The sequence below is a fragment of the Tyto alba genome, unplaced genomic scaffold, assembly GCF_018691265.1.
Source record: "Tyto alba isolate M040663 unplaced genomic scaffold, T.alba_DEE_v4.0 Super-Scaffold_2, whole genome shotgun sequence".
NCBI classification, from domain to species: Eukaryota; Metazoa; Chordata; class Aves; order Strigiformes; family Tytonidae; genus Tyto; species Tyto alba.
In genome coordinates, this window is record NW_024881282.1 from 21051936 (window position 1) to 21065359 (window position 13424).

At 39.3% G+C, this 13424-nt stretch overlaps 1 protein-coding gene across 1 annotated transcript in view; it reads right to left on the bottom strand.

Moving 5' to 3' along the window:
• LOC104366465 (mitochondrial intermediate peptidase) overlaps positions 1-13424 on the bottom strand; it is a 79719-nt gene that overhangs the window by 18714 nt on the left and 47581 nt on the right. The window contains exon 16 of the mRNA XM_042792969.1: positions 9388-9507. Within this exon, the coding sequence (XP_042648903.1) occupies positions 9388-9507 (120 nt within the window). The remainder of the gene's footprint in view (positions 1-9387; positions 9508-13424) is intronic.

The following is a 13424-nucleotide window of genomic DNA, read 5'->3' on the forward strand; positions in this document are numbered from 1 at the left end:
AGGGTGACTTTAAGAGCTTTTGAAAGCCCCAACATCTACTTTAATACTGACCTCAGCAGGGCACCAATCTTTCTGAAATGGCTTTTAGCTATTAATTATTTATAGAACTATCACTTCCCCAGAGTTCACTGTGCACTCCTTTATTAATCTTTTCCTCAGACCCAGACTGTTCAACTTCATTTTATGGTATACTTTTAAGAAGGCTCATATGAAAACTAATCCAGGGATTTGCACTTTGTGTAAACAACTTTGGTTTCCAACATGGCAAGGTAAAAAATTACTTTGAAGGGGTTACACAAACTTCAAGAGGTTGACTAATGACATATGACTTCATCTCTCTTCAAAACACTCTGAAAAGTGGAATATGAGCAACATCAGTGCCTCATCAAGCAATTGAAGAGAGAGGAAAAGTGGAAAAGCAACCTTCTATGAAGACTCTCTGCCTTTACTATGAAATTTATGTCCCTGTGATCTACAGCAGCAGTTTCTTTAAAACTCCCTGTAAGGGAGATCCTAGACCTACCAAGTGGCTTCTTCCCTCTTCAGCAAACAAGGGAAAAGACTGACAAGAGTTGAAAAGATTAGGTACTAAACATAATCACATTTGCTGTAAATTAAACTATTTTTTCCCTCCTGCTCACTCATAAGAAACAAATAATCACAGTCTCAATCCCAATGATATTCTTTTTCATAAAGGTTTTCAATACCAGAACATACTCATGTGTGCCAACATAATTTTGTCTTCGCTAGATAAAAACTCCATTTCCTCAACTTTCCTCACAGGTCAAGGTTCCAAACCTACTATCTTTCCAAAACTGCTTCCTTCTATTTCTTCCAGTTTAACTACATCTTTTTATAAGGTAGACACCTACTACAGGCTACAACACTACCCACTGCCAAGTCCCCAACACCAAATACTAAAATATATTAAAAAAAAAATCAGATATTATTTTCTTTAACAGCATCCCATGAATAAAAGCATGCTCTTTCGGCATTTACTGCTTTCCTAATGCAAACTAGAATAGAACAGACTATTTCAGTTGGAAGGGATCTACAATGACCATCTAGTCCAACTGCCTGACCACTTCAGGGCTGACCAAAAGTTAAAGCATGTTATTAAGGGCAATGTCCAAATGCCTCTTAAACACTGACAGGCTTGGGGCATCAACCACCTCTCCAGGAGGTCTCTTCCACTGTTTGACCACCCTCTTGGTAGAAATGCTTCCTCATCTCCAGTGTAAAACTTCTCTGATGCAGCTTTGAGCCATTCTCGCACGTCCTGTCACTGGATACTGGGGAGAAGAGCTCAGCACCTCCCTCTTCACCTCCCCTCCTCAGGAATCTGTGGAGAGCAATGAGGTCGCCCCTCATCCTTTCCTCCAAAATAGACAAGACAAAGTCAGCCACTCCTCACAGAACATGCCTTCCAGCCCTTCCACCAGCTTTGTTGTCCTCCTATGGACGCATTCAAATACCTTAACAACCTTCTTAAATTGCGGAGCCCAGAACTTCACACAGTACTTGAGGTGAGGCTGCACCAGTGCTGAACACAGCAGGATAATCCCCTCTTTTGACCGGCTGGTTATGCTGTGTTTGATGCACCCCAGGATGGGGTTTGCTCTCTTGGCTGCCAGCACACGCTGCTGACTCACACTGAGCCTGCTGTTGACCAGCACCCCCAGATCTCCTTCTGCAGGGCTGCTCTCCAGCCACTCCTCTCCCAACTTATACTTGGTGCCCAGCATTACTCTGTCCTAGGTGCAGAATCCAGCATTTGGACGAGTTAGATTTCATCCCATTAATCATTGCCCAGTGCTCCAATCTATCTAGAACCCTCTGCAAGGCCTCTTGTCCCTCGAGAGAGTCAACAGCAACTTCCAGTTTGGTATCATCAGCAAACTTGCTAATGGTGCATTCAACTCCTGCATCCAGACCGTTAATAAATATATTGAACAGGACTGGCTGTAGAATTGAATCCTGAGGAACGCTGCTGGTGACTGGTCACCAGCCAGATGTAGCCCCATTCACTACAACCCTTTGAGATCTGCCTTTCAGTCAGTTCTTCAGCCAGTGCACTGTAAACCTGCTCATCCCACAGTTGGACAACTTGTCCAGAAGGATGCTGTGAGAGACAGTATCAAAAGCCTTACTAAAATCCAGAAAAGCTACATCCACTGCCTTCCCTTTATCCACTTGGTGGGTGACCTTATCACAGAAGGATATCAAATTAGTTAAACTGGACCTTTCCTTCATGAACTCATGCTGATTGTGTCTGATGATTGCATTATTCTTTAAACACCTTTCAACAGTACCCAGTACAATCTTCTCCACAATTTTTCCAGGAACTGAGGTTAGACTAACACATCTGTAGTTTTTCTTCCCTAATACCCTTTTCGTAAATTGGAATAACACCGGCTAGCTCCCGGTCACCAGGGACCTCCCCAGAGTCCCAAGACCTTTGGTATATGATCAAGAGGGGTCCTTCTGTAACATCTGCTACCTCCTTCAGTACCCTGGGATGAGTCCCATCAGGCCTCATGGACTTGTGAACATTCAGCTGATACAGCTGGTCCCCTACAATTGCAGTGTCCACAAATGGAAAGTCGCTGTTCCCACACAGGTGGTCCTCAGACCCAGGGGACCGGGCAGCACAAGGTCTATCAGTATTACTAAAGACTGAGGCAAAAAATGCATTGAATGCCTCTGCTTTTTCTTGTATTGGTCCAATGTTTTCTTTAGACCTCCTCTTGCTATTAACATACTTTAAAAAGCCCTTCTTGTTACCCAAAACAAGTGGCCAGTTTCAACTCTAACTGAGCTCCGGCCTTCTTCTCTCTGCATAAATGAACCACAGCTCTGTACTCTTCCTGTGAAGCCCGACATTGCTTCCAGAGACCATACAGTTTCTCTTTCCTCCTGAGTTCCATGATGAGTTCCCTGTTCAGCCAAGCTTGTCTTCTGCCCTGCTTGCTTGAATTACAACACAGTGATCCAACTACTTTGGATCCAAATTCATTTCAATTCTATTTTTCACTTCCGCAATCTTTGTCAACTGAAGGAGCGTCTATAAGTATCATAAATAATTTCTCATCCAAATCATCAACAAAAACACAGAACTGCAGTAATTCCTGGACAGACCCCTGGTGACTTCCACTTAAAATGTCCCAGTCAAACTAAGCTTTCACCTGCTCTGTCAGCATGTTTTTTGTATGTTGGCTCAGCCATAACTCCACAGTTTGCTCATAGAATTACGAATTGCAAGTGTCAGAATGCTTGCTAAGTCTAGAGTTATGATATCAACTACTTCCTTCCAATTCCCAAGGTCAATCAATTTCTTAAGAAGACAAGAGGGTTTTTCCATCTCAGATGGTTCTTAAAAAAATCATGGTTATTTAGCTCACTTGACTGTTCTCAAGGTACTTGTGAGCTGCTTAATAATTGGTTCTACTACTTCCTGAGTGACAAAGTCTGAATGATTAGTCTACAATTCCCAAGTCCTCCTCCCTTCATAAGAGTAGTTATAATAGCACTACCACTTTTTCATGAGTTTGAGTGATAAGTATTCTGACAGCCTGACTACATCTAATCTAATTATTCTTTCTCTCTCATTCCTTAATCTCTGTTGTGTTTCTATCCATCTCAAAAAGTATACACATTAAAATTTCACTTATTTTTTAAAAAACACTGAGGCAGAGGCATGGAATATTTCTGCTTTCTCTGACATTTGTTGTTCTTTCCCTCACTGTCCTCTTATTTCTTCAGTAGTTATGGAACTTTATTAACTTCACTACTTGCATTTTGCAGCTCATAATTTCTAGCCTTTTTTTGTTCTGAATTTTTATATTCTTTTAATAATTATCTCTAGTCATATAATGATTTTTTTTTTTTTATCATCTTAATAAGGTCTTTAAAGGGCTTGGTCCCTTATTACCAAATCTTTTTTCCATCAGGATAGTCTGTGTCTTTGGCTCAGTCTCTCTGATAACTACACAATGCCTTTTGAATCATCATACTTCACTATTTTCCAGTTCCAGCAAATATCTAGCAGTTTTCCTCTTTCTGTTGCATTGGTTTTAATCATTATTGACATTTTTGGTTTTTAAGCTGCTCAAAACTTCCAATTTTATTTTTGGCTCATTAGAGCTTATCCTGTTTTCTGGTTTTCAAGTTTTTATATGACTTCTACTTTTCTAATAGCCTCCTATTCACATATATTCAAATGTACAGGCTTTTTATCTTAATCATTTCTTTTTGGCATCTTACTGATTAGCACCATAAATTTTATTCCTTCTTCCTCAACCCACTACTGGTCACTTGAAAGCTCTTTGCCAACAGCACCAATTCTACCTTTCAGCTGTTATTTTTCATTTCCTTTAACCAAAGTTTTGCTTAGGTTCTAAGGTTATATTAGTTTAACTTCATAAATCTAAGACAAATTTGGGAAGATTGTAGATAAAATAAATATGATGTGAAATCACAGTTTAAAGTTTAATAGGCAGTCACTACTTTGCCTCCTCTACCAATAATTTCAAGATTTATGTTCACTACTTCAGTAAAGTTTTCAGAATTCAAAACCACTTTTAGAGCCAGAGGTTAAGGGTTATTGCTTATTTATTTTAAGATAACTGCCTCATCACTTGCCCAGTCTGAATATTTATTCTTTTTATATAGTGTTACTGATATTCACATGAAATGCTATACAGGATTTGAGTTATAACTACACATTAGTATTCACTCCAAGGACCTAACAAGAAATCCTAAGACAATAGATGCCACAACGACACAGATGACAGATTCGATAACAAGATACTTCACTCAAACTGCCAACCAACCATCAGTAGGCTAAGGAACAGGCCTGTTAAAAACGATACTCTCCTCTCCACTGAAGCACCACTACTGACAGCGATCATGATCAGTATCAGACTGCGATACCGAAATTCAGAAACCACACTGTCTCAATTTTTGGCCTCTGGCTTAACTAACACAACTAAGCCTGAGGCTAGGTCACCTTCGAACTCCTAAGAAAAGGTTCCTAAGAAAGAAAAAAGAGGCACACAGCTGCTGTTTTGCCCTCAGGTGTTCTTCAGCAAAACAATCAGGGGACTCGAGCCCATGGTGACAATGTGTGATGCAGAAACTATTTTCTCTCTGCAGAGAAGCTAGTTCTTTCTGTCTAGTGACACTAACTCTTCTTCAGCTGATCAACCTCCTAGATGCTTTTATACGTGTCCTGCTAATGAAATCCTTGTGTTCTCAGCACTCATGGCAAGCCACATCTTCCTGTAGTGCCTGACAGCCTCCCTGAGCAAGCACTCCAAATGTTAGGCTGCAGCTCATCCACTGATTTCCTTTGTCAGGAGCATGACAGACACAATCCCAGCAAGTTAAGACAAGGACCTAGGTGGAGCCTTCCAAGGTCAGGATCCCTGTCTGGGCAGAGTCCCTCCAGCTGCAGGAAGAAGAAAGAACTAACAACCACATTTGCGATACACCATTTTCCATACACATCTTCCCTCTAGGGTATCTATAACAATACTTGCCTTGTTTTCTGTTGGCAAACTTGGCTGGCTAACATATTTGGTCTCACAGGTGTTTTGGTCTCTCCGATCACTGGCAACCATAGGCCATTAAGAAGTTACCATGCTGCCAAAGAAATCTGCACTCTGGACAAAAGTATATAAGCATAATTGAACCTGTAACCTGATGTAAATTTTAGGCCACCGGTAGAGGTGGTCCTTCTGAACTAATGTGTACTTAACATGTTAGAGCAAAAAGGTATAAAGCAAATTATTTAATGTTCCAAAAAATATCAAAAGGTTCCCTACATACCAACATGTTCCCTCCTAACAAATGTAATTATAATGATGTGTGGGGATTAATTCCAACACTGAACTTTATATTCAAGTACCACACAAGAAATTCTGATGTTTCTAGAAGAAAAGCTTACTGGAAGGCCACATAATTTTAAAAAATACAAAAGGGACTATTTGGCAGTGATCTAAAAAAGAACCCAGATTCACTGTGCCTTACTCTTCAAAACCATTAAACCATTTTTCCTCACAGTCACAAGTCAAACCAGGACACCCCACCAACTTCTGAATTAGAATGAAGAAAGCTTACATATTAATTGTCTGTCCATCATAGAAAGCCCATAATAATTTTTTGAAAATAAGAATCAATAATTCAAACTAATTCTATATTTTACAAAGAAAATTCAGATATGATGATTTGGGCAGCTGGTGTTTACTGTAAAACCACTTAATTATTGGGAGCTCTTTCTTCATAACTGCAGGAGGCTGCAAGTTTCACTATCACTGCAGAGCCTGTTCACCCTGTGTCTCATTTTTTGTTATGATATTGAACCAAAACCCACAGCAGGAGATAGGAATTACTATGCTTGGCGCAGGACTAACAATGGCATATCATTAAGTTTTGATGACTGTCTCAAAGGGAAGTAGTTTTCAAGTCTGAACTTGGAGGACAGGCAGGGGACTAAGCTACAGATCACGGAGAGAAACTTTGATCATGTCTCAGGTTGATCAAAGGGTCACCTGATACTTTTAAAAAAGTCTCTCTGGACATCCTGGAGACAAAGGTAGAAGAGACCACAGGAGATATTCTAAAAGCAGACAGTGTTACCAATTTCAAGACAGGCCATAGTAAATGGAAACTGGCTCACAAGGGATGAGAAATAAGCCATGAATTGAAGAAAAGTTTGGAGCAAAAGCAGAGTACTGAATTCCTAACAGTGCACAGATTTTGACACCAAGTACATTCACGAAGAAATAGCAAGAAAATGTGTGGACATTATTATTTGGTTTATCTTGCCTTCTCAAGAGTCAAAAGGAAGAATGATTGCTTTTTAAAGGCATCACAAGGACTCAACCATCCCACTTGCGCAAAGTTTCTATTCATTTTCAAAACTCAGTAACACAAATCTCCTCTGCCAACAAAACCACCAGACACTACAAAAACAGGCAGATACATTTCCTTGCCCCCTGCCTGCCAGTCATCAGCTTCTGGATTTGGTAATAGAGCAAGGAAATCCCAGTGGAATTTCATCCTCCACGAGCCAGCAGCAAACCTTGTGTACTTTTGAATAGATAAGCAATGGCCAGCCAGAAATAGATACTTGCATTCTTCAGGAAAACAAAGTCTCATGGAATGCTGTTTCTCTGTGCTTCCGTCTGTCTACAGTCTGCTCCGTTCTTCCTTTCTGCCTTGCATGTGGTACTAGTTTCTGCGACCATCTGTGTCAACGCAGTCAACGTAAATACTACTGCATGCAGTGCCAATTGCTCCAATGCCTGTAAAACCTATTTGAATGGCAAATACTGACTTTGACAGGATTTTCTTCCCACTATCCCGTCTACTGTTGGCATGGAAGACATGGTATTTGTTGAGGATGATGCTTTGGTTTACTTTAAAACAGGTATCTCCATATCAATACAGCAGCATTTACTTATTAGGTACAGTTTATGTGCCTCGGTGTTGAAAGTATTATAACAAAAAGATGCATTCAAATTGTCCTGTTATCTGAGATGTGCCTCAAAGACAGAACTTCATCTGCTGAAGATATATGCTGTGGATCTACTTCAGAAAATTAGTTTGCACACTGAGACTGAAGCCCAAGTACATTCAGAGGATATTTACTAAATTTACTTGCCTGTCAAGAGCAATAAGAGGGAATTAACGTTTATCAGAAGGAGATAATAATGGATGCTTGTGCAGCCCCGACAGACAATACTACTAGAGAAAAATCACATTAATGTAGTTAAGTTCTTCACTAAGGAAGAATTACTTTTACCCACCACCATTAACTTAAGATATACAAGCCTAACTTAGCAATTCGTAATTGAATCTAAACCTACAGAAAGCAGATAAAATTAAAATAATCTAAACACTTTGTCTTCTCTGCAAGCCATATATGGTACCTAGCCAAATGACAGATGAGAATAAAAGCTGATCTCTTTTACTATATTTCAGTGTCTAGATCTGAAATTAAATGAAAAGAAGGAATATACTCTCTTCACTTAAGAAAAAATCTTTTTCTTTCAAGACATTTTTTTTTCTGGACTACGAATTAAACTGAAAGCATATCTTAAGTTTGGAAGAAAGAACAGCAAAGGACAGCAAACCAAATTACAGACATTACTTACTCTACAGAGTGTTAAGGTTCTTCTAATGTAATTTTTCCACTAAGTCTTACTGAAATTTAAATTGTATTACAGTTTTTGACTAGAGACACTAATTCTGGCAATTCAACAGTTCACAGCACATTTTTCTGGGATAAAGTTTCAAGCCAAAACTTGCTGTCTCTCTTCATATTGAGACTCTGCTCGTTACAAGATGTTACAATCTTTTGAAAGTAACAGCTAAATAAAAAATATTTTAAACGGAATAAAAAACCCACAGGCTAACTTTCAAAGCAGAGAGCTGTTCCATTCACTGGCTAACACGTGAGGAGGAATGATGTAAAACACTTACAAAAATGCTAAGAAGTCAGATATTGTACTCTGAAGATATCTTGCTTCCACTTCTCTGGCTTTGCCAGGCCAGCAGAGGCCATACAGCTTCAATGAGGAAAGGGCTGAAGCACAGATCTCCTAATACGCTTCTCAGAAACTGAAAGTCACACTTTTGCTAAAGAGAAAAGTACATTTCCTGAGAAGCAGAAAGGAAAGAAAAGACCTGGGTATTCTGACCAAAGTGTCAAACAGTGATTCAGGCCTTACTCTGGCTGGGAATTCAGCTCCAGACAGTCCATAGAACCCCGTGACTATCATCTCTGCAGACTGCACCTCTGGAAGTCACATGAAGTACAGAACAAATGCATGATTCGTCATGATGGAAGATCAAAATTACCTAGCTCAGTAGAAGTCAAGGCTTTAACACTTTCAGACACCAGATTAAAGGTTAAGTGATGTGCCGAAGGTCACAGCAGTACAGTGAGAAAAACTCACTTCCCAGTCCTACTTCACACTGACTTGCTCTCACGTGCTGACACTGACAGCATACAAACACCAACATGCAGCACAGTGTTTTGTTGTCTTTTACAAACAGTTCTTTGCAAAGCTAGAATAAACCCTCTTTCCAGTGTATTGTTTCCAGCGCCTTCCTTAATAAGAAAATAAAATAAAAAGTAATCAAGTTCAGCATGACAAGACTATACCTGTACAAGAATGGGTACATTAATTACATTTTTATTTTTAGCTGAAAATTTCAAACACCCTACTCTCAGGATAAAGTCGCTGAAAGAAAGCAAACTCTTTCAACGTAATACAATAAGCATGTGAATGTGTGGGGCAAGGGGCAGAGAGAGGTAGAGGTATTAATGTGCTATCAAAGAAAAGGTGTAGCTTATACAGTCAGAATGTTTCTACTCACTGTATTAGGTACATATGACAATCCATAAACTTTCTCCTGTGTTTCCTTTAAAATTTCTGTGGTTGACTTTTGTAGGGGATGTTTCCCATGATAGATTTGGTCCAAGACAGCATAAAATACCTGAAGAGATAAAATAAATACATGTTGGTCTTTGGCACATGGCATTGGCATTTGACAACCAAAAAAGATCAATAGAAAAGAATGGGAGAAAAAGAATAGGGAGAGGGAAGAGTTTAAATATATATGGTTTTGTAAATATTTCAGTTTTAGTATAACATACAAGGAGAGAAACGGGTTTTTGGAGTACATCTCTCACCACCATCATGCCCTTTCATAAATCTGTCTTTAGGTCACCAAGAACACTGGCAGTACTAAATCACCTGCATTTTTAAATAAAATTAAGACCTGTCCTGAAAGCCGTCCAGCAATGCCACTTTTCAAAAAGATTATTTTTAAATAGATTTAATAAAAAGACTTAAAGTTATGTGAGTGGACACAGCAAAATAAGCTATTCCAATACATGTGCATGCAGCCATGAGAACACATCACACCCGCACGGGCAAGTTATGGCCCAGGCAGTGAACATAAGCAGCTGCACATGGAGCAGCTGATGCCCCTGAGCTTCTGCTAGAGCACTCAAACAGTGTAGTACTAAGGCAGATCCTTCCTTTATTTTAGCTCTCACAATCAGAGCAATAAATCGCTGCCGGGTAAGCTTAGCCTGAGATCACACTGTACCAGGAGGGTACTTTGCCACAGCTAAGATCTAGTTCATAGGTGATTTTTGTGCAGAAGCATGTGAACTATGGCTGAATACAGGTGCATGGCTAAATTACTGAGGTGTTTGGAGATCAGGAAAGCAGCACCAATCAAAAGACTTTACAAGAAAAGATAGCAAAGCAGAGTATCAGGCATTTTAACAGCAAACATGAAATAGGCATGGATAGAAGACAGTGCCAAGGCTCACTGTGTGACATCACTGAAAAAAAAAAAAATAATTGCAACATTTTTTTTTTTTGATGCTGATGATTTCCTATTCTGTGGAACTGCAGGAAAGACAGAAGAAGAGGACATCCACTGCTGTGCAACACAAGGTATTTTTGAGAAGTTTGGTGGATCCAGATATTTAAGCCAAAGAGTTGAGGTCAGGCCATCCTGTGGTAGGCACATTTAATAGGAAAATTGATGGTAGGGAGCCTCAAAAAAATTTTTATGCAAGGAATGAAGCAAATTATTTGGCTAAAGATTCAGGCCCACCCAATCACATTCCCAGGGACACTGCGATACCATTCCCAAAGAGATAAACACACTGTTTTAGGAATTACAACCATGAAATGCAGAAATTTTATGGAGAAAATGCTGTTTGGAGGCATTCTGCATCCATGGAGAATGGATGTTTTACGTGACATGAATAACACAAACCCCTCAACCCATGAAAAAAATCTTTATTATTATGAAATTTGGGTACAAATCCATTCTGAGCTCTTTAATAATTTATCAGAATTCAGCATTTATTTTATTTGGGCTGGATACAACACATGCTCTCACCAAAACTGTTTCTAAAGGATCGTATTCCTCCTGTTTGAATAAGCTGTCTTCTAACAGACAGAATCTTGATAAATTCTTTGACAGTGTTTGTTGACAAATAACAAATGTGAAAATTGATTTTTTTTCAAGAAAAACTGAGGGTCATAAGGAGAGGGGTGAAGAAGCCATGGCTTGCAGGAGGACTCCTGAATTTCCTGCTTGCTATCTATATGGCTAATGAGGACAAAAGAGGTCAGTAAGACCTAAACTTGCACAAGCAGCCACTAAAGATATTGCAAGTTTTGTGTCCCAGATAGCAACACTGAACAAGAGATGCAAGCACTTAGTATCACCTATCTACAAACCCAGAGTAGGCAGCAAATATCTATTCAGAGGATAACTCCATGAAGACACTGCACCAAATGGCAAACAATAATAAGCACTTTATTTTTTTAAACCAAACTTTGCAGGGGTATTTTAAATTTTCCATCATTATATTGAAAGCATGAAAAACTAAAAATCTAAAGAAAAACCTATACTAGATTGTGAGAACTACAATATTATTTACTCTTATCTTAGAAGAGAAAGAGGCTTCACATTGCCTTTGCTTTTATGTTTCATCCTTAGAACTGGTCTCGAGAATCCAAGTTCATTTTTTAACAAAGTTTAACAAAAGCTACAGCATTTATGGTAGCAAAAGTGACTGAGAGTATGACCAACAGTAAGAACCATGCATAGATCTGGAAATTACCTAATGTAGCAGTCCTAGAAAACTCACTTTCTCCCGTTACCGTAGGCCTTTGTGACTGCAGGAGTCATTTCATACCAACTTCCCTTACCTCTCCAAAAAACCCGCAAACCAAGCATGAGGAACTTCCACATCTGACAATGGACTTTAGCATCCTGCTTCAGCCCAGCCTTGATTCTTTTTTCTATCTCCCAGCTTTGTTAGGATCTGTTTGCAGTTGCTCTTCAGTGTTCCTGTCAAGGTGGCGCAGACTGCACTGCAGTGGACCTTCTCTAAAGTAAAATTTGGAGTCATGTAGTTTGTGGTCAGGGAGCTGAAGCAAAAGCTCAATTCACAGCTAGGTAGTGGGAAAATGTCAGCTGAAGACCAGTGAATTGGACTGCCCAAAGAACAACGTGGTGATAGGGAAGTGAGTCACTGAAGCCAGCTATAAGCTTTTCCCCATCCTGGCACATGTAAAGTGTGGGAAGAAAGCTATAAGCCAGGCCACCTGGACAGCATAGTTAAAAAAAAAAAAATCCATCCCTGAAAATAAACTGATGAACTTTATAGCCATAAGCATTCCCATCTACAAACCACAGTTCTGTGTGTTTACACAGGCCTTTGAAACGGGAAAAGGAGACACATCCCAGAAACAGAGGACTTTAGGTGATATTGCTGAGGAGCATGCGAACACTTAATATTAAGCAGTAGCTAGAAAATTATTTCCGATTTCAGTAAAACACATTTCCCAAAAGGCCTGAAAATATAAAAAGGCCATCAAATAGTTATCTATTTTCATACTGTCTATCTATTTTGCACTGACATTGGTATGTATTGGTTTCACTTGATTACAGTTCTTGCTAGCTCCTTGAGAGCTTAATAGCATTAATATGTAAACAGTTATGCATTTTCCAGTGAAGTTACTATTGACTGAAAGACTCTGGGACTCAGTCTGCATGAAAAAAGCATTATGAGAAGATGCATGGATTCTCCTATCATTCCTCTTGAGTAACTGATTACATGAGCTGGAGGACAATGCAGAGGTATTATAGTTATGATGAAAAACCGGCATCATTTCTTATTTTCACGTGCCAATTTTCTGAATGGAAAGAGCCTTTAGGCATTTTTCCCACTGCTGGAAAATTTGTAAGCATTTTTCTTTCTTTTAAAGGTCAGATAAGGCTTACATAGCATCTAGTTGTCAATATACTCTTTGTAAAGCCTGAAGGAAAGATATTAGAGCCATCAATTCACAGTAGTATGTATATACTTTGGCATGTTTTTCTTCAGTTAATTATTATACTTTTAAATCTGCATAATACACACTTCTACAAAGGAATGGATGAACTTTATATTTGCCATGCAGTCAACTTCTCTGGGACATTTTTTGTGAATTAATAAACAGAATGGCTCTGCCAGTCTGACTCTTTGAAATGAGTGCATACTTCTGCAGGTATTACATTTGGAATCTCCAAAAACATGTGGTGCTGAAGTCGGAAATTAATAAATTAATAATAGTGTGACATTATGGTTATCTGGCATGGGTTGAGACTAGTTGAACATTAGTTACACAAAAGTAATTAGAGGGCAAGCAGCCTGCTTAATCACTGCATCATTGCTAGCACCAGTCAATTATTAGGTGCCCACAGGAATTTGATCCCACTAGAAGTGAGTGCTGTCCCCTCAGTTCTGAAGCTACGAAGTCTGGAGTCACTCTAGGACAGACCCTACAGAGAGAGACCCCAGGAGCAGCTAAGGGCCAACAGCAGCAGGGGGATTG